Source organism: Labrus bergylta, chromosome 17 (assembly GCF_963930695.1).
Source record: "Labrus bergylta chromosome 17, fLabBer1.1, whole genome shotgun sequence".
NCBI classification, from domain to species: domain Eukaryota; kingdom Metazoa; phylum Chordata; class Actinopteri; order Labriformes; family Labridae; genus Labrus; species Labrus bergylta.
In genome coordinates this window covers 12,026,085-12,053,708 of record NC_089211.1, presented here as the reverse complement: position 1 = coordinate 12,053,708, position 27,624 = coordinate 12,026,085, and the positions used below count along the sequence as shown (strand labels likewise).

Genomic DNA, 27,624 nt, shown 5'->3' with positions numbered 1-27,624 from the left:
ACACTGCTCAATTTTGAATTGTACCTCTTTGAAACCAAATCTCAGGATGTGTGGGCTTTATTTGATCTTATAAATAGTTGTAGGTGTATAATTGTGTTACCGGGAGTTTAAAAAAAAAATGACAAGAAAATGACAATTTAAATACTATAATGTTTTATTTACCTGAAACCACAACCTCAATAATGCAATGTACAACCATTATCAGTTATCAATAATGATCGACTTTTTACACATGGTAAATATTGTTCTTCGACCAGGTGTCGCTGAGGGGACAGCAGAGGCCCCCTCACATTAGATCACAGTTTTACAGCAGTTGAAAAGGATATATGGTCGTATTAATAATGCAAAGATAATAAGAAAACAGGGGAACACTGTTGTATTGCAGGATTACCACTGAATCAAAGGTAAAGTCCATTGTCCTCATTGCAAAGTATCAGAACCTAAGTGGATCAGTGATCAGCGTACAGGAGCTCAAGAGGAGACAAAAAAAAAAGTAACAAAATAATTTAAAAAAAGAATCAAATAGAAAAAGAAAATTAGCAGAGCACTGTCAAGTTCACATCGTCATTTCCCCATGTGTATTATTGTGCATTTTACCCCAAACTATTACAATAAAAACAGTGATTTTTTTTTCATATCTGCAATAAATCCATCTTAAAACCATCTTAATATGTCATTTGAGTATAATACATTAGAATCTATAAATACAAATTGCAAAGCCTACGTACAGCTGAAACGCATGCATGGATGTGTTTGTGCACTGATGTACAGCTAAGATCATTCAACCCCGTGTTCCTAAGATTCTATGTGACAAAGCTAACAGAGGGTTGGAAACAAGTTCTTCATGCAAGCAGGTACATCGAGGGTGTTAAGAACTTCCCTGCAAATAAAACTGGAATGGAGTCATGTTGATATTGAATCTGCACACAGAGGTATAAGTGTGTTAAGAAATGTGTGTGTGTGTGGTTGTGATGCAATGAGCTAAGATGTTTAAAGCCTAACTGCACCCTTATGATTTGGTCTTTCATACTATGGACTTTTGTCCTTTTTTTCCCATTTGTGCAACGGTACACACATACTGCTGGTCATCATGTTGTCTGAGGTGTGTGAAGTTCAGAATGAGCACGCATGCTGGACGGTACGGCAAGTCCAGCCAGCCTCTGAGCCCACTCAGTAATTTAGCTTTTTTTTTATTTTATTTTTTTATGAGAGCCAACCTAAAAAGAAAAGAGAGAAGTACATTAGTGCAAGAATACTAATAATAATGAATTTTGTGACCAATTTACATGGAATTATTGTACTTTTACTGACACTACAACATGTGTAGGCTTTGTGAGTGTAAGCAAGTGTTCTGAGGGGGAGGGAGGAGGGGCGTGTGTGAAAGAGACAGCACACAGTGACATTCAAAATCGTGGCATGTGGTCAAGATATGCACCTCATATATTTTTAAATTGACAAACTGCAAGCCTTAATCCCTCCCTTAAATGTGAGTGTTTACATTTCAGGAACTCCTTTCATGGACTTCTATGTCTACAAGTTACTAGATTTAGTTTTTAAACTTACTATAATGGGTAAAATGTGTGATGGGCATTTAATGTGCAACATCATTGACAGTTAAGACTATACTATTTCACTACCTTTTTTCATTCTTAATTATTAATCGTATTGATTAGTGGTTAAATGCATTTGGTAATGTATTACTTTTATTTGAAGAATTAAAAGCACATTTTCTTGTACAGTGTGAAAGGGCTAAGGCTTTCCAATCTACTTCTTCAAGTAATACAAAGTAAAATGATGTAGGCCACATGAAAATCTCTCTACAAGTGTGTTCTGAAAGTAAGTCGGTGATCTTTTCATCAGGCTCTACAGTAGTGACCTGCGAGTGGAAGAAAAAAAACAAAAAGCAAATAGATACTCACTCTAGTGACAGGGAAGCCAATGGCGGCATTGAGGAAGAAAAGCACACAGTTTTTAAGTGGAACACAAACACACACACAGTGGGAACAGAGCAGGCTTCAACCCAAAAATGCATGCTTCAGACGAGTGTTTTTTTCCCCTATGTGGATTTTTTTTTTCCCTTAGAAAACAACGCTTAGGTGGTCCAGGATTAGTGATGTTGACAATACAGACCTTGATCCCATGTTTGTACATTTCCACACAGTGTGGGATCCAACACAAACCAACACCTTCAAATGTTGAAGCCTAGAAAAGTCAGATACACACAAGATCGCTGTGTTGTGAATATCTCCTGCCTGTCATATTGTGCCAAGGGTACAGAAGCACTCATGAGATTTAAGTGATTTGTATTCAAGTATTAAATGCATATACATAAAACACTGGATATGAGTTATGTCGGTCTAAATGGTTTCAAATAAATAAAGACAGAAAACACTTTGATTCAAAGGGTTTATGAGTGTAGTTTTCCTTGGAGTAAAAAAACAACAATTTGGGATGTTCAATCCAAGTTCATTTGGAGTACTTTCTGTTTGAGTATTTATTTATTTTTATATACTTCTTAATATTACTGTCCTTTGAATCAAACGTTATGGAGACGTATTTAACAAAAGTCATTCCCACTCAGTTCCTTCTCCAAAGCAAAACACAAATCAAGTTAAGAATGTCAAAAATCAATACAAAGTATGTCCTTAAAATATTAGAGGGAAGGCAAATTATTTCCTTTGTTTTCTGCACAAGCAAATAAAGGGCACACCTCGGATGTTACGCTTTAGAAAATTTAGGAAGATAATCTAGAGATGAGCAACAAAAAAAATCATCGTTTTATCATCTTGAGGTAGCTGTGCTCTGCCCAGTGCAGAAAAACTGGCTTCTTCTCAAATTATTTTAGTAAAAAAAGAAAACATCCATGAAGTTATTTCTAACATGGGGTTGAAAGGGACAAACACAATTAAATTAGAATGGATAAACCACATAGAATTCATGCTTGGTCACAGGACATGCGGCTTTTCTTTTTTTTTTCTTTTACAGGTTTTTTTTTTTGTCTGTAGTTTAAGCGGAGCATTCAAAATGTTCACTCCCAAACGTATCCCCGTCCTCGTCCGCCTCACGAAGCCTGTCCTCTCTGAGAGAGTTCTGAGTGTATACTGAAGACACAATGGTAAACATTAGAAAATAAATCAAGGCGGAATGTTTAAGCCACGCTGGTCAAAAAAAAAATATACAAAGCCGTAAAAAAAGAAAGAAAAGAAAAGAAAAAAAAATTGCATATACTTCAATCTCTGTACATAACAATTAATGTCTGATATCTAAGTGTTCTATTTATGAAGAGGGGATGCTAAAAAAAAAAAAGTTGGAGTTACTGTAGTGACAAATGATATTCTCAAAATCTTTAAAAATATAAACCTCAAAAGGCAGTACTGACATGAAGAAAAAAAAAATCAGGGGACAGTATATTTCCTAGAAACCAGCGACTAAGTCCACAGTTATGGGAGTGATGGTCTTCTAACACTCGCATTTAGAGCCTCCTATCCTTACTTAAACCAGCTGACTTCTCAACACTAACATTATTATATTATTTGTTACGTTTCATGGGTTAAAGTTGGTCCTTCTCATACACACACAGAACGCACTCACAATTACACACACTAACTCTACAATCACGCGCACACACACTAGCTATGCACATGTAGGAAGGCAGAGAGGGAGGAGAGAGAGAGGGAGGAAGGAGGGAAGTGACAGTGGTGGATGGGTGGAGGGAGGGAGGGGGGAGGTGTGGAAAAGTCGAGGTTGTGCTCAAGTCAGTCAGGACCAGAACATGTCGGCCATGTTAGTGTCGGAGCTGTAGATCCAGAGGACCAGGGGGAGGGAGACTGCCACGAAGGGCCAGGAGATGCCCTCCATGCATGCAAACAGGCAGCAGCCTTTGGAGCTGTCGGGCTTCTCCAGCTCTTTACCAGGCTCCAGGTAATTCCTGGCTGCAAACTTCAGGAACTCGTCCAGCAGAATGACAGGCAGAGAGATCTTCAGCACCATCAGCCACTGAGTCAGGTTCAGAGGGGTGATCTGGAAGATGATCTGAGAAGAAGTGTACGGGATTAAAGTCAAACGTTTATATATTTCATATTAGAGATATGAAGACATAAATGATATAGACCATTAACACATCAGGACAACATTACTAAGTATTCCATGTATTAAAAAAAGAACAACAGGGGCGCTGTTGGCGCAGTGGTTAGAGCACGCGCCCCATGTGTGGAGCCTGTAGTCCTCCAAGCGGGCGGCCCGGGCTCGAATCCGACCTGTGTCTCCTTTCCCACATGTCATTCCCTACTCTCTTTCTCCCTGATTTCCGACTCTATCCACTGTCCTATCTCTCCATTAAAAAGGCACAAAAATGCCCATAAATAAATCTTAAATAATAAATAAAAAAACAACAAAACAAATCAAAAGAATTTCATACTGGCAGAGGCTCCACGTAGAGGATGAGGAAGTGAAGGGACATGGAGAGGCAGATGGCTCCCAGCAGCCACACATTCTCCCAGGGAGGCATCCTCAACAGGGACTGGTTCTCGGACACGCTGTGCAACAAGACAAAATGATGCGTTTGTTAAAAACTTGTTAGGAAACAATACATTCTAATTCAGTGACAGCGTAGGAAAAACACCAGAGCGAGTACAAATGGTCACACAAGAGCATTCACTGGGAGGAAACTAACGGAAAAAAAAAGAAATCTGATGAGTATGTTGGACATGCTAAGTTGCTAGTTATAATAGCCACAAGTGTCTTCCACGAACGTACCTGTTCAGGGCGTTGCACATCTCAATGGTGACGAGCACAGACAGGGCCATGGTCATCGGGTAGGGGGACTCGAAAATCTTACAGTCCATACCCTCGAAGTCTGGATTCTCTGGACCGCATTGCAGGAAGTGGCTCTACAAGATGTTGCAGGGGGACGAATAACAGATTAAAGCTAATGGTCAGTATTCATCTAAGCTGATTTATAAGCATGATAGCAATAATGAAGCTGTAATTCATACCAGCTGGTAAAAGGTGATCCTTGGTCCGTCCTCAGCAGCAACAAACCACCAGGCAGCAGCACCGACAGTGGCAGCACCCACATAACCTGATGATGCAAACCCAAACAGATGATTTTCATACAATCAAACAGTGTGTGACAGATTTAGGCGAGCTAAATGATGGCTTTGGGATCAGCAGTTACTAACATGACTGAGAGTAGTATGACTGTCTGATGATAGGTAACACAGCCCCCCCCAAAAAAATACATCAACACGTTTGTAAGCAACGATATAATGTATAAAAGATTATCAGAAGGAAAGCCATGAAGAACCAAACACTGCCGAGTGTCCAATGCAGCAAACGCTTACATCCAATTGCCAGGTATCTGAAGAAGAGCCAACCGGAGATGAGGGGCTCGCGGGCGTTGCGTGGTGGCTTGCTCATGATGTCCAAGTCTGGGGGGTTGAAGCCTAAAGCGGTGGCAGGTAGGCCGTCTGTTACCAGGTTGACCCAGAGCAGCTGAACAGGGATGAGGGCTTCAGGAAACCCTAGAGCAGCAGTAAGGAAGATGCTGTACACAAAAGATGCAGGGTTATGAAAAAGGTTACACAGGTGTGTGTGTATTAGTTTGATTTCATTGTGCAGAAATGAATGAGTGTGTTTGTACTAAAGCAGTCATCCTTACCAGACGACTTCGCCCACATTTGAAGAGATGAGGTATCTGATGAACTGTTTCATGTTGTTGTAAATGGCTCGTCCTTCCTCGACTGCAGCTACGATGGTGGAAAAGTTGTCATCGGCGAGCACCATCTCAGACGCCGTCTTGGCCACAGCTGTGCCTGAGCCCATGGCTATTCCAATTTCAGCCTTCTTCAGCGCAGGCGCATCATTCACTCCATCACCAGTCTGAAGAAGCAAGAAATCCAGGGCAGAAATGCAGACTTAATTCTCAAAGAGAATAAACTCACAGATTGTAGACAGTTGTGTTTATAGTCTTGCTTTTTTTTTGTCTTACCATAGCTGTGATTTCATCAAAGGACTGTAGAATTTCAACAATCTTGGATTTATGTGAAGGCTCGACGCGGGCAAAGCAGCGGGCTTTCACCACAGCATCTCTCTGCGCAGCAGGTGACAGATCATCAAACTCTCGGCCAGTGTATGCCATGCTCGAGACATCGTCGTCCTCTCCAAAAATACCGATGCGTCTGCAGATAGCCACTGCCGTCCCTGAGATACAAATGAGAGCACATTTACTCCTTGATGCTTGCAAGGATTCAAGTATGTTTGCATAGTATGTGGGAACTGGTAAAAATCCTCTCTTGGACATTAGAAAAAGAAGGGAAAACAATCCGAGCCAAAAATATTTTGTTTGCATACCCTTGTTGTCCCCGGTGATCATAATTACTCGGATGCCAGCAAGACGGCAGAGTCTGATAGAGGCTGCCACCTCTGCTCGGGGAGGATCCAACATGCCGACACAGCCGACAAATGTCAAATCAGTCTGGATGATAAAACATGATAAAATTCAGGTGATTGAGTTACAGCCAACAATGACACAGCTGAAATGAAACCTGGAAATCTAAGGTGGGAGGAAAGCTGGGGACTGCATCGATCTTACCTCGTATTCAACAAAGCGGTTCGAGTCCTCCAGCACCATCTCATCTTTGTTCATGGGGCTGTCTCTGGTGGCCAGAGCCAGGCAGCGCAGGGTGTCCCTGCCAGTTCCATATTCCCTGATCACAGACATGAGTTTTTCCTTGATGCCAGCTGTCAAGGGCACCTTGTTAGTGCCCACCCGAATGTGTGTGCACCTGTCAATCACTCCCTCAGGGGCACCCTATGAGCAGGCATAGACAGAGAAATGAGGACGCAAAGAACCAACAGAACAGTATCTAAGTGAAATTCTCACTCTAATATGTTCAAAGAAGCTGGTCAACATAAATAAGGGACGAATATAATTTCAGGTTATGCCATGTTGACTTGTCCTTTTGTCCCCTACCTTTACAAACATCTTTCCGACGGAGGAGCGGGCCTTATTAGGGGTGCAGTACACAGACATGGATTTCCTATCTCTGGAGAATTCCAAAGTAAACTCTTTTTTCATCAGCTGCTTGATCACCTAAAGATATGATGAAAACCCAGATTGTTAAGTCTTTCTTCCTGTGGATTCAAGTGAACACAGTTGTTCTTTAAGGATATAACTGACGGTTACTCACAGAATTACAGGCGTTGGCTCTCTCGATCTTGGACAGGCCTTTAACATCAGTGTCAAACACGTTCATCTTCTCCACAAGGCATGTGAGCGCCGTCTCTGTGGCCTCACCCACCTTCTCATACACACCTTTGGTCTGGACACGGATTCATAAAACATGAAAATCATCAACCAGTCATGGAAAAAATATTTAAAAACTTAGCATAAAGCCTTTTGAAATGAGCCAAACTGCCACCTAAGGATTGTTTGCTTGTCAATATGCAATACATTCACTACTAACCTCATTGTAGTCCAATGAGGAGTCATTACAGAGAGCACAGATAGAGGCCAGCTCCACCAAAGCATCATAATTGGAACATTTGACTGGTTTTCCATCTTGGCACCTAAACATTAAAAAGGGGTTGGTGTTAGGACCCCATGGTAAAAGAAAAAGACTTCATACATTGATTTTACTTAAAGCATAAAAGAGCAAATACTCACACTTCTCCATCCGGGGCATACGTAGAGCCAGAAACAGTGAATTCCTTAAATGAACAGTGTTCCCCTTCTGCCCGATCAAGGATAAACATCTACAGAAACAAACGATGATTGACAAACTATTAGTACAAAATATAGCCTGAAACATCTGCTTCATATGCAGGTAAACTCCAGTCAACACTATTCAAAATTTCAACACGACAACATTTTTTCAGAGAATAGAAAAAAACAAAATGAAGTTGATCTTCTGCTGGACTTGGCATCCAGCAGGTGGCAGCAGGCTACAAGCCATATCATGGCTGTATCTGAACATGAACAGAGCATAATGAAGAAACGCTGAGCCAAAGCAGACACTAAACACTCTGGAGGGGAGGGTCCATAAATGTCATCTAACAGTAAGGCAGACACAGAATTGTCCTGTGTGTAGTCACGCTCCATGAGTGGAATCACTGAGGCGGAAACAGCTCGACCTTGAGGAGCCAAACCTGTGGGTGAGCTGACCGCAAACAGTGTGTGGTTTATTGAGGACATAGCAATGTCATGCTATGGTTTAAGTAACAAAGTCCAAATCTGAGGGAAACGCTAAGAGTTGAAAAGCTAATATAGTAGCAATAATCAATGGTTTCTAATCATAAAAAGACACTATCTTCTTAGCACAGCATCACATTTGCTTTATGTCAAAAGAGGAGCTAAACAGACACAACAGAGACCAAAATAGAAATATCTGGATGAAATGATGAGCTGGCATTATGGCTCCACTTCCCACAGGCACTCAGAAGACTACAAAAAGCCGTGATGTCAGTCACAAGTGGAAGCAGGGAACTGAATTGAAAAGAAACATTTAAGAATCGGGGCAATACATTTGAGGGGATGTTTGGATGCTGTTAAGTCGAGCCAAAGCTTCTTTTGTCAGTGTCTTTTGAATGGGTTAAAAACTAAAAATCTTCCAATGGTTTTCAAAATGAGGTTAAAAAAAAAAAAAAAAAAAAATGCTTAACATAATTTTGACTTAAAATCATGCAGGAGAAGACAGGAGAGAGAGAAAGAATCTTTCAACACAAGGTCAGTTATGCAACTCTACTGCTGGTTCTGCTGCAAGTGACTAACTACTGCATACTGATCAGCATGCTGCCTGAACAAGAAGGGGGAGGAGAGAGGAAGGAGGAGAGAAACAGAGGACCATCATGATGAAGGGTAGAGGCACAGCACTGCAAAAGATGGAGGGACGGAGCACAAGGGGGAAAACGTGATGTCAGACATGTAGAGAGCTTTACGTGGATTATTGAACTTGGAAGCAACATTGAAGTAGAAAGATTCAAGGATGCTATAGGCACTGCGTTGCTTATTTAGCTTAAAGTAAGTTATGTTCATAGGGGATGGGTTAATTAATATAAGCAAAACATGTACTTTTGAATCATTTTACCTCTGTTGCCCAAGTACAATTTAATCTGTCATTCTATGTCAGCAGGACTTAGTGTCAATAAATCCCCTCTGTCAGCAAAAGACTGTCAGGGCTGCTTTACTGCTTGGTGAAAAGTTTCTGCTTCAAAAGTTCTGTGATGTCAGAAGGGATTCAGCCCTTGCTCTTTCCATATATGGCAAGTGTTATTTTTGGACTTTTCTCACATTTTTCTTCCGCTTTGAAATGACTGATTCCCTCTGCACTGCAGACTTTGTCACAGCTTCCTGGGCTGTTGCCCAGAGGAGGATGTATCATGTTCCTTACACTGTGTGTATAATGACATAACTAGATTCACAGAACAACTTGGACCCTGACTGTTAGTTAATGCTGATTATAGTCGTTTTTTTAAAAACAGCCAAGCAGATGCTAATAGACAAAAAGATGGATCATTTCCTCTTCTACAGATCTGTCACTAACAAAGCCCTCTGTGTCCTCATATTATGGCATGCCACTTTAACAATTTACTTGATGCAATTCTGCTCTTGCACAATTCACAATGAAGTTGAATCAACACATCCCAGTGAGACACTTTGATTTCTTTCCTTTGATTGAGTGCTCATTAGTCATAATTAGCTGGAAGGAATTTTAGCTCTTGCTCCTTGGAAAAGACTAATTATCGACATTGTGGTCAAGTGGCCTGAAGAAGTCAATACACCATTTAAACGTATCAATAATCCTGGATCTCAAAGTGAATTAATTGTTATAATTCCAATCGTCAGCCTCTTGCAAAACATTACAATGTTGCAAACATCAAAAATAAAAAATAAAAATGATGGGTGGTTATTGACCATTTGATCACAAATGTCATTTGTTATGCTCTCATCACATGAACCCATTAGCACTCTAGTCCTGCACTCTCCCATGTTGACACACTGAAGAACAAAACAACTACTCATACGGTTAAACGGGTTGGAAACCAGTGAGGATTCTGTTGGTTAACATCAATGTCAACACTTCTAAATACAGAGAGTGAAGTTTTAAAGGTCAATGAGCCGTCTTTAAATGACAACTGAAAGCCTGTGAGGAGGATGTGGAAATAACAGATGGGTACATTACACTGTGATTGTTCATGAGAGGCACAGACAGGCCGGGCTGGGTTTAAACATAAAAATCAAGTCATAAGAAATGAGAAATGCTTAACATATTATCTTCTTTCTTTAATGGAAATATGTGTTGCATCTTACTCAAAATGAATTTACAAAGCTAGCAGGTTACACTGGCCCCTTTAAAACAAACACATGTGAAACCTCTTCAGCATAGAGATTGTGGTTCTGTGTAATATATGTACCAAGGAATATTTGGATAATACAGAACAATCTATTATGCATCTTTTGCCAAATGTAGAGGTTTCTGTATCTTTGTTTCTACCGCGGTTTCGCTCGTTTCTTACCCTGCATACAGACATCTGATTGGTGGTCAGAGTGCCAGTCTTGTCAGAGCAGATGACAGATGTACAGCCAAGGGTCTCCACGGAAGGCAAACTGCGGACAATAGCATTTTTCTTGGCCATGCGCCGTGTTCCTAAAGCCAAGCAAGTAGTGATGACAGCAGGCAGACCTGGAGAGAGAAACAGCAACAGGAGCATAGAGAGAGCAGGATTAAGACTCATTGGAGAGGAGATAACTGTCTGTCTGAAGCAGTGACAGAGGGACAGTCATTTGTTCATTGGCTTTCTGAGGAGGACAAAGGGTTGCATCATCATTACCTAACAGGAATAATAATAATAATACAGCCCCTTAAAGTAGGCTATTCCAACCAACTGTCACATCAGTCTAAAAACTGGCACAGCATTGGAATATCTCAGAGTAAAAATCAGGTCTCGGACATGGCTTCGTTTGTGTAGCTTACCTTCAGGGATGGCAGCAACTGCCAGGGCCACAGCAATCTTAAAGTAGTAAACAGCACCTCGGATCCAGGAGCCTCCATGTACAGGGTCATTGAAATGTCCGATATTGATGATCCAAACAGCAATGCAGATCAGCGTAATCACCTGGAATTTTTTAAAAGAATGGAGTACATCAAAAATGTAAACAATCAACAAATCATATGTAAATAGCTGAGCTTGACTTTTGTTTAAAAAAAAAAAAAAAAGAAAAAAGAAGAAGATGAAAAGTGTTCGCCTATAACTGAACCGTTTACCTTGGATAGTTGCTGTCCAAACTCATCCAGCTTCTGCTGCAGTGGCGTGCGCTCCTGTTCTGTCGCTGCCATCTCATCGCGGATTTTGCCAATCTCTGTGTTTCCGGCCGTGGCAACAACCACGCCAACAGCCTTACCAGCTGCAATGTTGGTGCCCTGTGGAGGGATGGGATAAAGTCAAGAGCAGAAAATAAATAATATTACCCATTGAGCTCATGGGGCATAGGGACCAGACGGGTTTAGCAATTATACAGGGCAGCTGTGGATCAGAGTAGAGTCGGTCGTATCTCACAGGGGTTTGATCTCCTGCTCCTGTAGGCCCATGTCTGCACCTTTGTACAAAGTTTATTTCATTAATAATCTGTGTTTTATACGTATCTTATTCTTACATCACATATGCTTGGTACATAGTTGTATTTCTTCAAGAATCTTTCTTGTTTTATCTCTCATTTACATTCCTCATTTTATTCACATTTCTATTTCTACCGCTATATTGTGTATAAGAGCAACTGTAACTGCCCAAGTATTTCTTATTCCTGATTCAGATGACTGATGTGTCTTGGGCAAGACACTTAACCCCAAGTTGCTCCTGCTGCTTCATCAGCGGCATATGAATGTGATAAGGTAATTGTGTGAATGGGTAGGTGTGACCTACGGTGTAAAATCACTTTGAGTAGTCAGAAGACTAGAAAAGCGCCATACAAGCTCAAGTCCACCTACCATTTGCTTTGACATCTGATTCAAAGAAAAACAATATTTAACAGGAAACAAGTTTTAACATGTAGCTAGAGTCAAGACTCACCAGACTGGAAAAGCAAATACAAGTGTGACGAAGCTTTAAACCACTATTTGTTTTGACAAGATTTGGAATGTATTTTATTTTATTATGCATGAATATAATAAGTGTGTCCATTATTATCAGCCAGGCAAACCGCCCAGTAGAAATATTCTATTTTTAAAAATCACTGGATAATTTAATGCACGTGCACATGGTCATTAAAATGTAAACGTTTTCATATCTAGCTTAATGAGAGAGAAAAAACGTTGCCACAGAGATTACTTCAGCCAAGTGGGACAATTTTCACAATTGTATTTTATTTCTCCACTAATTTCCGTTGCTTCATTTATCAGCGACAACGCCATCTCAGAAAGTGCAACTGTGTGCGTCCAGTAGTAAGTTACATGGATAAACCAAGCTATATCATATTTGAAGTTTTGAGAGAATAGCAGATCCTTCTTTTGATTTCAGAGACTACATTGAAAAGCTCATTTTGATCCAACAAAGAAATCGTGACCAAAAAAGTCCAAGATTTAGAATTTAAACTGTTCAAAAGTTCTGTCACTCTTGAAGTGAAAAATGGGTGTGAAAAGGTTTGGTGTTATAAAAAAAAAGAAAAAGGATGAAGAGGAGGTTGCTTTTATAGCTGAAGTCAGAGACAGAAAAAAAAAAAAAAAAAAAAAACCTATAGAAAACAGTCTAAACATTTTTAAGAGTCACTCACAGAAAAGAGCATGTTTTTCTTGTCCTGGTTGACAGCCCGGGGGTCGGGCACGGGGTCAGTGTGTTTGATCACAGATACTGACTCTCCTGCAGGAAAAGATACAAATATATGGGAAAGTATTAGTCGTGATGCTGGACATCGTGTGGATATTTTACTTTACGGCTGAATTGGCAGGCCGAAAAACTTTCGAACATTGCACTAGAACTGCCTTTGAAACTCTGTATCCGATGAGCGCTAGCACTGTGTGTGTGTAATCAACTGTGCACGGTCTGCACTGTTCTGCTCAGAGTAAGGCAGGGAGTATTTCACAAGAGGTATGGCCATGAATGGGGAGGAAAGAGCGGAGAAAAATAGCTGAAAAACTAAAATATCCCATGGAATTTGCTACCAATTAAGGGAGTAAAGACAGGCAAGTCTTAAGAACTTAATTCACATAAACCTCTTCTCTCATGCATTATACATCCTTCAATAAACTCCCTTCAAATATTTTCCATTTACACTCCCTTTTTTTTTTTTTGCAATCTTTCATATACAGATTCATCCAGAGGCAGGAAGGTCATCTGCACATTCTGGAAAATCACAGGAAAGCCAGTAGTCCAGGACGGCTGGCAGCCGCTACGCATGCATGCATCATTGTTAATGTTGTTTTCCAGCCGTGATAGGTGACCCGCCATTTTACTCAAATATCTGATTCTATGCCGATCTTATGATTAACACATATCAGCATCTTTCATGCCATGCACATACAGACACTATAACTTGGCAGTGTGTCACTGTGGGAACAGAGACTACAGCCTGTGCTTCTTACAATCATGGGGATTTATCAGAATATTGTTTTAGATTATCTCTCTCTCTCTCTCTCTCTCTCTCTGATTTGCTCCTTAGAGCCGGGGGAGTAGGCTACAGAACGTTAAAATATTATTTAATTAATATTCCCATTTGATTCTTTGAAGGCAGTGGGACGTTTAAATGATAAAACCTCAGCATGTGAGTGTGTGATTTAATTAAACTAAACTCAACATCCAACCAACATCAGTGGTGTTTTAATATCCTGGATGATGTCACACGTGTTAACAATAAGGTATTGTGACACTTCTGAAGGGGGCTCTTTTGTTTCAATGCACTGATTAGTATGGGCTGGGCTGGGTCAGAGTCCAGGGCTGTGTTTTATTCCCAGTCCATCCCTCCATTCATTCATTCATTTATTTTTCCCCTCCCCTTCATCTCTCTGTTGTTTCTGTTTTGGTATTGACCAAGTTGCCATGACATACGAGTGTAATGAGGGCAGTGTGAGTCAAAAAGACCCGTCTATGAGGGTGGATATGTTATGGAAATAGGACCCAAGAATAAAGTGATGAGGGCTCAAAAAAATGGGTTCAACAATTTGAAATGTTTTTACCTGTAAGAATGGATTGATCCACCCTCAGCGTGGTTGACTTGATAGAAGTCAGCCGGATGTCTGCAGGCACTTTATCCCCAACTGAGGACAGAAAACAGAAGAGGAGACACTTCAGCACCTCTTAACAAATCATCTTTTAATGGACATGACCACAGGTGGTTTGATACTTTGTACAAAAAAAAAAAATCAGATAAGTGGTGTTAAGACAAAATACTTTGTCTCCCTTCATGAGAAAGACATGTCTAAAAATAAAAAGCATTTTATCACGTAGAGAGAAAAATACTTCAAGATAAAACCAACAAATAGAGGCTTACCACACACAGACATGAATTTTCTAGGAAATATAATAAACTGCTGTGTTATCCTAACTCATGGTCCTTGAGCGTAATAAAATAATCACACACAAGTTATTTGTTGGAAAGTGACTGAGACAAAGTCATGCATCCAAACATTATTAATGTTCCTCTTAACGCTCTCACAGGACCCGGCTCATTCTTTCCACCAACACATAACTATAGATTTCCTCAGTGAAACATATGTAAAATGTAAATATACACCAAGTGCCAAACAAGTGTTTCCCCTGAAGAGCCAGATAAGCACCTTTAAAGCTACTGACCTTTAACAGCTTAGTATAAATGGTATCAGATGGTTTGAGTACTTTCTATCGTTTTGCATGCAGTTCACGTCTCATCTGTGATTATAGACTGTGCTAATTAGAAACCTTTCAACTTTACTGTTTCATAGGAGGAAAAAGTATAAAATCGATGTTGTGCATCCAGATGTATATTGCTTTGATATTTCTTTGAACGTACAATAACAAGTTACTTCTATGAGAGAAGACTGATAATAGAAAAATACAACACTTCCTCGTAATTAAGTTGGATCCATAAACAGAATCAAAAGAAACATGTGTGACACTTTTGTATTACAGTAAGACTATGAAACTGATTGTAAAACACAATATTAAATACAGCTGGTTTTCAGCTCATAGCATATCATGCAGCTTCAAAGGGTGAAGGTAAAAGCATTACAAAGCAATGACCCAGAGGCTCTTTAGAGATCTCTCTGCGGACAGTGGTGACAGACATGTAAACCAACCCTTGGGCCTCTGCGGTGCCCTTCTGAGTGGAGAGGAAGAGAGAGGGGGGGGGGGAATGGAGGAGAGAATGAGAAGAGGGATCAGAGGAGTCCTGCGAAACACACGTCCAAAAATGGGAAAACTATTTTGATCAGTTGTAAACGTGCTGCTGGATTTTGGGGGAAGGGGGGACTGATAAAAACATCTGTTTTAAGATAGGAGAACCCGCTCTCTGTCACTTGAGTTTAAATAGAAACAGTGAGATGTTTCCTTGAAAGCATACTCTTCATTCATTCCCACCGTTTTCATAAGTTCAGGAAAGAGTTAAACCACCAACATGAGGACTTTTCCAAGAGAACAAAACGTTTTTCAATGGCTAAATGGCCAGTAACACAAACATTTTACAGCACTGTCTCATACGTTTCTCAAGAGAAAAAAAACCACATCAGGCTACTGTATACACACTGCAACATGTGATAACCCTGAGTTAAGTGATAATGCTTCTGTACTGGACCAGCTGCACTACCAAATTTGGTCTTGTATTTGTCTAGATGCTGTCAGAACCTCTTCATCATCACCTGCCTGCCTTCAGACTACATCCCTCTTAACTGACAAGAGCTAGTGAAGGATATGAGCAAGTAGAGTGTGAGGGCTGTAACAAAGGAGATGAGGAACTGCAATCTCTGGGGATATTTAAGATTAATAGCCTGGGGGAGAGACGTTCCTAAAAAAGTAACTAATTAAAAGAAATCCTTATAAGTACAAGTGAAACACCCCCTATTTACCACCCACTGGTATATACAAGGAATAAGGTCACAGCAAGTAGAACAACCCTCTATTACAGTTTAACAAAAATAAGTTTATGACCTATTTGTTATTACTTAAGGCATTTTAAATCACTAAAAAAATATAGGTATGTTGGTTGTTATCTACAGAAATAAACTGCAGTGACGCAGAATTTGCAGCTGTTTCCACTCCAATTCAACTCCCAATACATCAGCTTTCCTTTCATCTTACATCACACATTCACCCTCTTTTTTTTTTTTTAAGCTCTTAAATTTCCTGGTAACGAGTGGACAGCCTCCAGGACAGGGAGCTTTCTTCCTCTCATGTGAACAAAGTGTTTTATCTTCTGTTCCCAAGAGTGAGGGACAAATGCCTCCCTCTCTGGGGAATGTCAAGTCATTTTTGCATTGACTGATAAATAAACTATTTTCTATAAAAGACATACATTGTTTTCATACTGCATCACTGATCCAAATCTTAACCTTTCCTCCTTATAGTATTAACCATGCCCGACTCATTACCCCATGTGACTGATAATAGAAACCTTGCCTCTTACAGATGAATCTGCACACACACCACTATTACACAGCCCAAACTAGTCGTCATGGGGGGTCTATTGAAACTTTAAAGGCCTCAAGGGGGTTGTAGATTCTCTCTTTAAATGTGGGACTACCCAATCTGCAAGCACGTAGGCCTGCCGCCTCTTGGGACACTTTATGAGGCCTGGTCTAGGGGGACTCTTTGCTTCTCTTATGAATGGAAAAATTGCAAGATTAAACCTTTACATGCACAATACAGATATGACTCTGTCTTTCATAACATTACTTTGTGTTCCAATAATGGAACAACACCTTGAATATGTGAAAAGAGAAGCAATAAAAAAGGCAAGAGGATGGACAAGTGGAATATACAGTCATTAGAGGATAGGTAGAAACAAACAGCTTCTGTCATGACAATAGACAGACCATCCTACTTTTGAACACAAAAAAAGAGGGAACCTGGCCATTATGTCTTCTGGAACAGGAATTATGTAACAGATCGAATCTGTAACATTTCTAAACCTGACATCCTGACTTGTCGTCTCCTCTCACCTAGAGCAGAACAACGTTAATGTTACTCTCACTGCGGTTTCTATGAAAACACAAGCCAGGAAAACAGATGCAATCACTCACTGTCCCATGTAATACACATCTGAGTTGCACACATACACAGACAGACAGATAGAATCGGGGAAGAGATATAAAACGGGAATGAAAGGACATTTAATTCCCTCCACACAGGATGTTGTTGCTAAAAGGATCAAGGCCATCACTTTGGCAACAGACTGAGAACCTCTTGTCCAATAAGAAATTACAGTAAAAGGTAAAACAAAAGATACAAGAAACAAAGACCTGTTACTGTTGCTTCAGTGCTGGCAGTAGGTATAACCACTTGTCTTACTTTGGGTTTAAAATGAATCTTTGTCACGCTCAAAAGGACCAAACAGTGAATTAATTGCTCGGCTGATAGACAGTGAGTCATTCTGATGTGGTTAAAGGAAAACTAAGAATCCTCCCTGTAAACAGAGGTGATGTGAAAAAAGGTAAATGCTCAAAAATGCAAAATACAGTTTTCGCATTAGCAAGCAACTCCAGGGCATGTAGAGCTTGACCTTCAACATGTCACCTTATTGTCATAGTTATTATTTTTCAGCATGGAAAGGAATGTAAATCAACCCTTTACGACAATCAGCTCTAAAAAAGTTCTAATTTACACTTTGAAGCATGGGGGGGCGAGTTTATGTATAGTTTGTCCCACTGAGTGCTGCTGCCCATAAACCTGCTCCAATGAAAGTGTCTATTCGGCACAGTTAAAGCGTAATTGGGCAGATGAAACGGTCGTAGCCTTTAAGTAATTATGGAGAATCATGCTCTGAACATCTGAAAAAATGTAAAAAAAATAAAATAAAAAAGTAAGATATCTGCTGATGGCAAAATGATAGCTGGACATAAAACTAAAGGTGAGTCTTGCACGACACTTTGCAGCCTGGCATTGCACTCAAACACCATCAAGTCTTACACAACAGCTCACTGTTCGAGACGACGTTTTCCCTGCTGCTGTTCACAGAAACACAGGCAAATAAAGCTCTTTGAGTAAATACACACAGCTTTGTTGGCTTTTGCAGATTCTGCTCATTATAGTCTGTGACAGATCCATACTGTACCATCCTCAAACTGGTTAATCAACTCCATCCTCATTACTTACGTGACCTCAGTGGCAGATCTGTCAGACTTACGACTATATTTACTGGAACAGCTTGCTGCTGGAAGACAGTTCATCACATGGCTGTAAATGTGAGCATAAAGAATTGAGACCATCTAAATTCAATCAACTTCTTTTCCACGAAACACTCAAAAGATTGGAGGCTGAATGATCGCTCAATGTGGATCCAAAGTTGCAACTACACAAGCAGTGGCTGAACATGGATAAGAGCAAAACGACGATGTCCAAGATGTTTTAAGAACGTCAAACAAATGTAATTAACAGCCAGTTATACTGAGATCCCTCCGTGAGCAGGTATTGAAAATTGGTCAAACAACATCTTATCGATCATTTTTAGAATTGCTTTATTCTGTTTTTTATTCTTATTAGTTGTACATCATGACTAAGATTTAATATGCTAGGCAATTATGTAAGTGCTGATTATTGCATTTGCCCAGCTGATGCCTTCATCTGATGAAACATTTTAAAAACGAGAGCACTGTCACACAATACACTTATCCAAGATTAATGAATCAATTCTAGATTGTATTAAACTGTTTCACTTGCTCACGTTTGACTGACAGTGACTGTTTATAAAGTAACAGTAAATAAATATTTTCCCTGAGTCTACTCACTTTTGATTTTAGAAAAACTGTAGATTTTTTTTTAAAGGGACGCAAGACAGTCAGAGGCACTGAGAACGAAAGATGTAACAAAAGATGACAGAAGTTAAAAAAAAGACAGAAAGAGGCACACTGAGCAAAACTTAATAGGAAAACACAGAAAAGCAAAGGGAGCAGTGACGCAAAAGGCATAAACATGTGTGGCACTGTTGAGGTTGTTCAAGGGAAGAAGATCGGGCCCTCTGCCCTTGTGTTACATAACTGTTTAATTTACTTGGGACTACCGTTATTTTGAAAATGTACGGGAAGAAGAGGATGAGAGATCAGCTGTGTGTTTGTGTTTAGAACTGTTCAGAGTATGTCATAACACTGTTGATGATGTTTACAGAAATTTTAACCAATGGTATCCATTCCTCTCCTACAGTCACCAACAGCAGCTGTGTTGAATTACTGCTTTAAATTGCTCACCTATTTATCATTCAGGTAAAAACACCAGTATCAGACAGACCAGTTGCAAACCAGTGACATAGACAAAAGAAGATTTGTAGATTTCCCTGGAAATTACAAAAAGATACAAAACCATGAATGTTTTATTTTCTCTTCTGCTCAACCCCCCCAAAGTTCAGTCAGTAACTAATAAAAAAGTCTTTATGTGCCAAGGTTTTAATTGTCAATAAGTTGACTCTATTCTTCTGGCTGAGCCCCAAGTTGAAAACAATTTGTTTAGACAACATTACCAGGACGTCTAATAATCATTCCTCATCAGTTGGTTACGACTTCAGTAACCTGCAGTTGCAGTAACTTGCAATTAGTTAGCAGCTACTAACCAGACTAATGCAACTTTAATCAGCCTAAAGACACAAACAGTCTCCCAACCTCTATTTTGTTTGGACAATAGAAACTGGAAGGGTTTTAAAAGTAAGCTTATATGAACTGTAGCAGTTTTCAGTAATATTTATCACCTTGGCCTAACTTTGGTGCTAGCTAATGCAAATTCAACCGCAGACAGGTTGGTAGGAGGCTATACTGTGTTAAAACAAAATGAATGATATATTGGGTATTATTACGATATGTCATTAGCAATATCATTAACAGGCAGTGTATATAGGGGCTTTTTCAAATGTAAGTTTTAAAGGTTTTGTAACTTCTCTGAAATGTAATCACATTCTGTCTTAGGCCTTGAACTCAAACTATTAATTACTGCCTTAAACATATGATTTGGAATTAGAAAAGCAAACATGAAACAACTAGTTGGCCAATGGCTCAGGTTAATAGCCACTGGTCAACTGGGAAAATATTAAGTTGGAGGAAGCCCTTGTGAAGCCTTGATCTCAAAAGTAGCCAAAATGAGTTCGGTAAATGTCTTTATTCTACAAAGTAGATAAGACTTTGCTAAACAATTTGGCAAAATACTGATTGTTCTTAGTTGGCAACCTATGCATTGACCCTCTGATGAAGAAAAACAGGTAAAAGACATTCTGGGCATTAATCGATATTAAATAAGATATTTGATTTACCCTTCATTCTTTATAAACATATAAACAAGAACGAACATTCAGAGCACAAGAATGCATCTCTTTCAATGAATGTAAGGTCATCTGATTGTCCCGTGGTCTCTCAACAAAAGCTCATGCAAATGTTTGTACAGGCAGAAAGGTACCATATAATCCAGAACATAAATTGCACCGGTCCGGAATCTAAAATCCAGTCGGTTTTTGGTGATCTCCCAGTGAGAAAAAAAAAACTTGAACTACCTTCAGGTAAGATAGTGGGGGGGAAAAGATGTGAAAAGGTGCTGCCAGCCTGGTCTGGTATCCCAGCACAGCTTGCATAAACAATGTACGGGGGGGCCATTTTCAGTGCAGGTGCAGTGGGTGATGGTGGCGGCTACTGCACTTAGTCATGTCAGGGCATGTCTCAGCATTTTATTCTGGTATATTGGTCACACCAGTATATAGGATGCAGAAAAACGTTTTAGATGAAGCCATAGGTGTCAAGAGTAAGCGTTATACAACAGATGCAGCAGGTGCCAATTAAGAATACAGAAAAAGAGAACAGCTATAGTTGAGCCTAGGTTAAAAGAAGTTGGTTATAAGGTTGGCACCCACCCAAGAGGACACTGCATAGAAAGAAAGGAGTCATAGTTTTAATCTTACCTGCCACTTCCACTATGTCCCCAGGCACAATGTCCTTGGCTTTGATTCGCTGGACACTCTTCCTGTCCTGGCGATACACCTTCCCCATCTCTGGCTCATACTCTTTAAGTGCTTCAATGGCGTTTTCTGCATTTCTCTCCTGGATAGTAGAAGTAAGGGGGGAAAGTTATGAAAAAGAATTTCACAGGTTTAGGATGAAAAGAAAGACGGAGAAGCGACTTCATCTATTACGATTGGCTGTTATTCAAAACACACCGAGTCTTACGCAAGCAAAGGGACAATAGCATATCTGACTATCTTAGAATGAATAGTGGTCTTATGTTAACTCACGGACATATTATAAAGGCTGAAAATTGAAAAGAAAGCTTTTGCCTTGGTCGCATGATTTTCATTTCAGATGTGAAAGAATACTCAAGAGTTTCTCTAGGCCTTTTCCATACCAAAAATATGTCAAAGTACCCTTATGTTTAGACTAGGATGATATCTTTACTCTTTTTCTCTTAATGTCTCCGTCTTGCTCTCTCAGCTCCTGTCTGATCAGTCTTCACACGCACTTTTTCCCTTAGTGCTGACTCTACCTTGCCTGACTGATAGCTCTCAGAGTGGACAGTTTTAGTGGCAATGCTCAGCCTGCCTGGTTGGCAGGTAGCACTCCAACAGACAAGGCAAGACAGGGTCCACAACCCCAGGACATTTGTAAGGGGTAGCAACAGGGACAGAAAGCCATTAAGGGAGACTCACACTAAGCCCTGTTGCCCCTCTAAGAAGTGCTGTCTCTGAGTCAGCACAGCAGAGAACAACACAGGTAATGTGACTACAACTTCACTCACTTTGTGGCTTATGTAAAGTTGGTAAGTTGGTAAGACACCGCCATCTAACACTTAATTTATTAATTAAAAGGCAGTGATCGATCGTACATCATTTCTATGTTGCGTTCCCTGGCTTGTGCTCGTGCATGAGCATGAGCAACCGTGCAAGGGCCAAGGAAGTGTACAGTGCTTGAGAACGGTTCTGAGCACTCTCACTAGTCCAACAAAACTGGACTTTGGGGGGGTCGATGGTGCCTGGGCACTGTATAGATTGCCTTGTGTGAGAGGGTCCTGAAATCGATGCAAGTAAAGCTACAGTCTTTAAAAATGTAGGTGAAGCTACAAAAACGTTGTATTAATGTTAGCTTTTAAAAAACAGCACCAAAAACCAGCAACAATTCCCAAATTACAAAAGCCTCAGCAGAGCCCTAAAACGAAATTTAATTTCTAACGCAATGGAGAAGACCGACCCGACCTCCCAAGTCTCTTCTTTGTTCAGGGATACTGTGCGAGTTACAATACAGATAAGCAACAACCCAATAACATCTAACCTGAATTGCTTTTAAGATGCATTCATCCAACACTATTAGGTGTCAAGGTACTTTTCTACTATTACAGATTGTTTTCTCACTCATTCTGAAATAATGACAAAGGATACTTGGGGGGGGGGGGGGGGGGGGGGGGTGGCACTCTGTGATAAGATGAGTGCCATCACCCAGAACTCTTGCTGCCTTTGCTTTAATGCTTCATGTCTCTAATTAAGATGTTTGTTGACTAATCTGTACTGCCTCTCAAAGGAATTGACACAGTAATTCCATGACGGGCTAACATAAACACAGAGGCATAAAAATAAATTCTCACTAGTGCCATTTAAAACAACTGCTTCTGTAGATCAAATGTTCTCCTGCTCAATCGAAGGATATGAGGTAGGAGTTGCCTGAAAGGGTAAGCTAATAAATGAATTTCCTGTGTGACTGAGACAATAAGAGCTGTATGGCACTACCCTGAAGGTCCATTAAGATATGTGTTAAACTGTTCAGCTAAATGTCAAGGATATGGCACAGGAGTGTTCTATTTTAAATTTCTGTGTTTAATAAAAAAAAAAATAATAATAATAATAATAAAGGATTTATTATGGATTTTTCAATCCATAATAAAAGTCAGATTAAGTTGTTCTAAAACCCCCCTAAGGAATTAAAACACTCCAAATAAATGTTTAATGTTGAGAGCCGACTATAAAAGTGGAAGATTTTATTTTTTTTTAAATTCTTGGGCCCTCACTAAAGTATAACTTTTGCTATGAGAAACAACGTTCAAGGCAGAATCAGGTTAAAAACACATACTCTTCATCTTCAAAGTACTTAAACTACATGATCACTCCTATAGTATGTTTCACATTTTCCCCATGCACTTATTCCTCAGATACTAAACAGATCCACTGGACCAAAAATATTTTCTGTTAGGTGATTATTTCAAAATGGCAAAAGATAAAACACCTCCGTCTTCACTTCTCAGTATACAAGATTTGGCTTAACAAGTCAAGATTTGAATATACCATTCAGGTCAATGTGACGTGCTTACCTGCCAGACTCCAACAATGGCATTCGCTATGAGAATAAGAAGGATAACAAAAGGCTCCACAAAGGCTGTTATGGTTTCTTCCCCCTCTTCAAACCAGGCCAGTACCTATACAAGAAATAAAAGGAAGAAAAATAGCAACAGTTTAATAATAACAATTGTTACACAACAAATGAAGGGTTAATAGTTCAGTTAAAGACTCACTTAAGTATTTAATGGCTAAAATTAGCAGCAGCATCCCAATAAAATATCAGACATATTTACTACTGTTGCTCAAAAAAAAAAAAACAGTTAGGTGAATATCCAATATATTCTTGTATAGCATGCTGCTAATTTCAGGGCCAGCAGAGTTTATCAAAATCCCAATCAACATATACATTTAATGTTGTATATTTCTAACTGCAATAAACATGTTTTCTTTAGACTCTTGTCTTCTGCAGTATTTTTTTGATAAATCTCATTAGATGGTTATTGTAATGCCCACTTTTTAGCGTTCTATTAGATTAAGTTGTTCTAGAACCCGCCTAAGGAATTAAAACATTTGTACAAAATGCACAATTGTAAATATCTCAAAAACATTCAACAATTCATAATAAATATCAGGCCACAGTTCTGCAAGTATTGCGGAAACTGGGCCAAGTGTGTAAGAAAGTAATTTCAGAGAGAGTGAGAGAGTAGTACCCACTCTCTCCTCTTTTAGAATCAGTGCCAAGAGTGAAGTGTGTCAAACGATACACCAGCGGGCTCCTTTCTTCTACTCTAACCTATTTAAGAATGGCCAATCATACATCAAAGTAAAGTGTAAGAGCCTATTGAACAATGCTGCCCCTTTCTGCTCCTGAGCAACTGAACACCGAATCTGTGGTCTAAATGTTATCATGCTAATGAATGTAAAAAAAAAAAGAAGCTATTCACAACAGGCAGTGAATTACATGCTTTGTAATCATAGCTGGCTGTCATCACCATGTCTCTGTGACTGATGTTAAGGAGGCGAGAGAAGGGTTGAGTTAACACTGCATCACACAAACTACATCGCAGTCTGACACTCACTAATGACAGGAACACAATTACCCCAAGTGATGTCTGCCTATCTTTGGTACTGTCGTGTTGTTCTTGCATTAACAACAGGAACCTGATGTTGACGATTGGAAAATAAATCACTCGAGATACATTTACACTTTTAAGGTATCATTCAGAATTACTGCATGATAGCCAAACACAGAGTCATGCATAGTCCAATTTGGTTCATAGTCATCTAGTCATATAACAAAGTGGGGTCAAAATATTGAACAGATTAGCCAAATGCCATAATTTCTTTTAAACTAAAAACCCTTGACCTTGTATGTGTTAACATTATCTCAATGATGAAACATTTTAAACATGCTAATGGCATCTGTGTTGTTTCACAATACATATGTTGGGTACTTTTATAGAGAAGAATTAATCAGAGGACTACATACACTTGGGATGACAGATCTGTGCAGATATAATAAAAGCACTAAGCAACGAAACCGTTAAAGATGTGTTGGAGGAGACAAAAAAAACAAGACAAAATTCAGCCAGCAGAATGTTGATAACTGATATTTTATATTCCCCACAACACAGACTTTTTCTATTTGTGAGAAGTTGTCTCTCGTATTCATGCTCTCAGCGTATATGGCCCTCCCGTGCTTTAGCCCTTAAATTACTAATCTCATCCCAACTAAACTTCATGCTGGCCTTACAGCATGTTCACAGCCATTAAATGCCATTCATCTTGATAACAGAGGTGCCATACAGCACTCAAATCTACAAGAGTCCACTTCATAGAAGAGTTATCTTTTGTTTTAAAAAGGCAGCTCTATCTGGTCCATGTTAGTTGAACAACCACTGAGCAGACCACCTGTGCAGCTGATAAATTATGCGCGTTATACTTACAAAGGATATGCAGGCAGCGAGTAAAAGGATCCTCACAAGCAAATCTTCAAACTGTTCAACCACTAGTTCCCACAGGGATTTTCCTGGAAAAGAGGTTTCATTTAAAAAAAATTCAAAAAATTTAAAAATGTGAATATTTTCCTATCAATAAACAAATAGGAGTATATAGGTGTACACACTCACCTTCTTCAGCTGGCAATTCTGCACATCAGGCCATTCAGACAGCAAAACAAGAGAGATAAAACAAGCCTTTAATGTCAGAAATATGCTTTGACTGTATATCAAGCTCTGTGGCAATAAACAAATATAATAAAGATAGATGGTATACTGGAGGACACATGTTTTATTTAAGAGTAAGTGAAGTTACTCTCCAGTATTTCAACACACAGTTCGTGACGTCAACATAAGGATCGTGACGGCAACACTTTTCCTTTTTTTTTTTTTCGCTCGGCATGTCGCCCCGTTACAAATCGGCAGCCATGGGCCAGGACACCGGCAGAGTGACTACCATGGTTATGATGACCCCCCCCCCCCTCCCCCCTCCCCGCCACCCAAGCACTGTTAACCAGCTACTCACCGTTTGCTCCGAATCGTTCCCGCTGTTTCCTCACTTGCTCTAAACTCTGACCCGTGCTTTCATTCACGTTAAAAAAGCTGTAAACTTCCTCGACCGTCTTCGTGTGTGCGTTGTCCATGGTGAACGGTGAACGGCCACTTGAGGACTCCGCTTTAGTTTCGTCCCGCTGGTCCCAACCTCTGCCTGTCACGGTCCCCTCTCCGTCTTTAAATTAACTCCACAGCGATAGTTAAATACTATTAAGCTACTTGAGCCCCCGATGTATATTTCGATATCACTTAATGTTCTGTATCACAAGCGGTGCCGGTGCCTCAGAGTGGACGGGTTAGCGGCTTCTGGGGCTAACGGGAAGCTAACAGGCTACGGCTAGTTCACTGTTGTGTGCTGCTTTGGCTCCGCTTGATTTCGCCGGCTGAGTTCCGCTAGCTTTACGATAAAAAAAAACCTTAAGACGAGCGATTCATACCAACAACCCCCCAAGACGCGTGTGGGATACTCTAATAACGCCCTCGTCTTTGAGACATAACGAATCCCAGTATGAAGTCGTCCAATTTAAACATGTGGCCAAAGTTGCCGCTCCGCTCCCCTTCACTTCGCTCCTGCCTTGTGTGTCTGAGTGTTGCGGAATCGCTGGCGTCCCGATCGGCACCAATCGCGTTTGTCCGCTGCAGTTCTCGCGTTCGTCAAATGCGGTGTTCGGTGTCCGCATGTGGAATCAGCTCATTGGTCGGAGAAACCGGAAATCCCACTCTTTCTCTCTCCAGGACGTATAGTTACAGTCTATGGTTCGATTGATTCACCGGCATTTATTTTATGGTTTTATATGATTATACCAGCCATGTTGAAGTATTTTCTTATGTTAGTTCATTCTTTTAAATGTAAATTAAATTTGAATCAAAATAATAATAAGGCTACCATATATGAACCCCTGTTTATTAATTGGAAAATATAGGCCATAGGCTAAAAAAAAAATGTAATAATATACTTTGTAGAAAAAAAACTGAAAATAATTTATTTTGTCATCCAAATGCCCCCTTTCTGATTAAGAGTAGAACAGAAAATAGCTTATTTTCTAGTTTGCCTGCCATGGCAGACATGTGTCTTTGATTTGTGTGCACAAGTAGGCCTAGTCCTAAAAACACAATCAAACTTTAACAAAGGTGGTGTGTTCAGGGTTTGAATGCCCATATTTGTTATCATCACTTTATGCATACACGGTCACCGAACGGTCTCAAGATGAAAACGAATGTCACTGGAAAGTTAATAAGAAAAAAATAAAACTTTCGAGTGATCAAAAAGATCCTACATATCCCCAAAGTAATGCAGTCATTGGAATGCCTGATCATATGTTATAGATGTTTTCTTGTGTATGTCATCAATATTGAGTTGTTTGGAATAGCACTCTCATTTAGATTTATGATAGTGTCAGTGATATAAGGCTGGTAATATCATTAGCTTTCTGACATTTTGTTAAAGTGTCAAATATGAATGGTCTGTTAAAGTAGAAGAAGCATCACTTTCCTTTACTGCTTACCTCATAGGTAAAAGAATCCTTTAAGCAGATAGTTAAAATGTCTGATGATAAGAGATGTGGTTTCTGCCATTTGCAGCCCACAGTATCTCCTGTCTATCAGCGAGCTATTTTTGGACGCTGTGATTAATCTTTGCTCCTACAATCAGACGAACAGAATGAC

General features: G+C 39.8%; 1 protein-coding gene across 2 annotated transcripts; it reads right to left on the bottom strand.

Annotated features, from left to right (window-relative positions):
• Positions 1–130: 130 nt before the first annotated feature.
• On the bottom strand, positions 131–26,598 carry atp2a2b (ATPase sarcoplasmic/endoplasmic reticulum Ca2+ transporting 2b). Of its 2 annotated transcripts, XM_065965702.1 has the most exons (24): positions 25,931–26,598; positions 25,537–25,554; positions 25,354–25,436; positions 23,440–23,544; positions 21,050–21,188; positions 14,166–14,246; positions 12,767–12,852; positions 11,265–11,420; positions 10,974–11,115; positions 10,516–10,682; positions 7,667–7,755; positions 7,467–7,569; positions 7,191–7,322; positions 6,974–7,093; positions 6,593–6,811; positions 6,352–6,475; positions 5,990–6,201; positions 5,660–5,880; positions 5,343–5,545; positions 4,995–5,080; positions 4,756–4,889; positions 4,418–4,535; positions 3,912–4,032; positions 131–1,217 (listed from the first exon to the last, which is right to left on the bottom strand). In XM_065965702.1, the coding sequence occupies exons 1-24, from the start codon at positions 26,046–26,048 to the stop codon at positions 1,204–1,206; spliced, it is 2,991 nt and encodes a 996-aa protein (XP_065821774.1). In that variant the 5' UTR covers positions 26,049–26,598; the 3' UTR covers positions 131–1,203. The 2 variants fall into 2 exon arrangements, with proteins under 2 accessions (XP_065821774.1, XP_029133905.1); XM_029278072.2 differs by lacking the exon at positions 131–1,217 and having other exon boundaries at positions 2,393–4,032; positions 25,931–26,597.
• Positions 26,599–27,624: the final 1,026 nt, after the last annotated feature.

What these genes read in the sequence shown, in the direction of transcription:
- atp2a2b (XM_029278072.2), bottom strand. Translation starts at nt 26,048, where the DNA reads ATGGACAACGCACACACGAAGACGGTCGAGGAAGTTTACAGCTTTTTT. An exon ending in AGAAAAACATGCTCTTTTCT is followed by an intron (nt 11,421 to 12,766) that starts GTGAGTGACTCT and finishes ATCCCTCCACAG; the next exon opens with GGCACCAACATTGCAGCTGG. An exon ending in TTGGACAGCAACTATCCAAG is followed by an intron (nt 11,116 to 11,264) that starts GTAAACGGTTCA and finishes AAAAAATTCCAG; the next exon opens with GTGATTACGCTGATCTGCAT.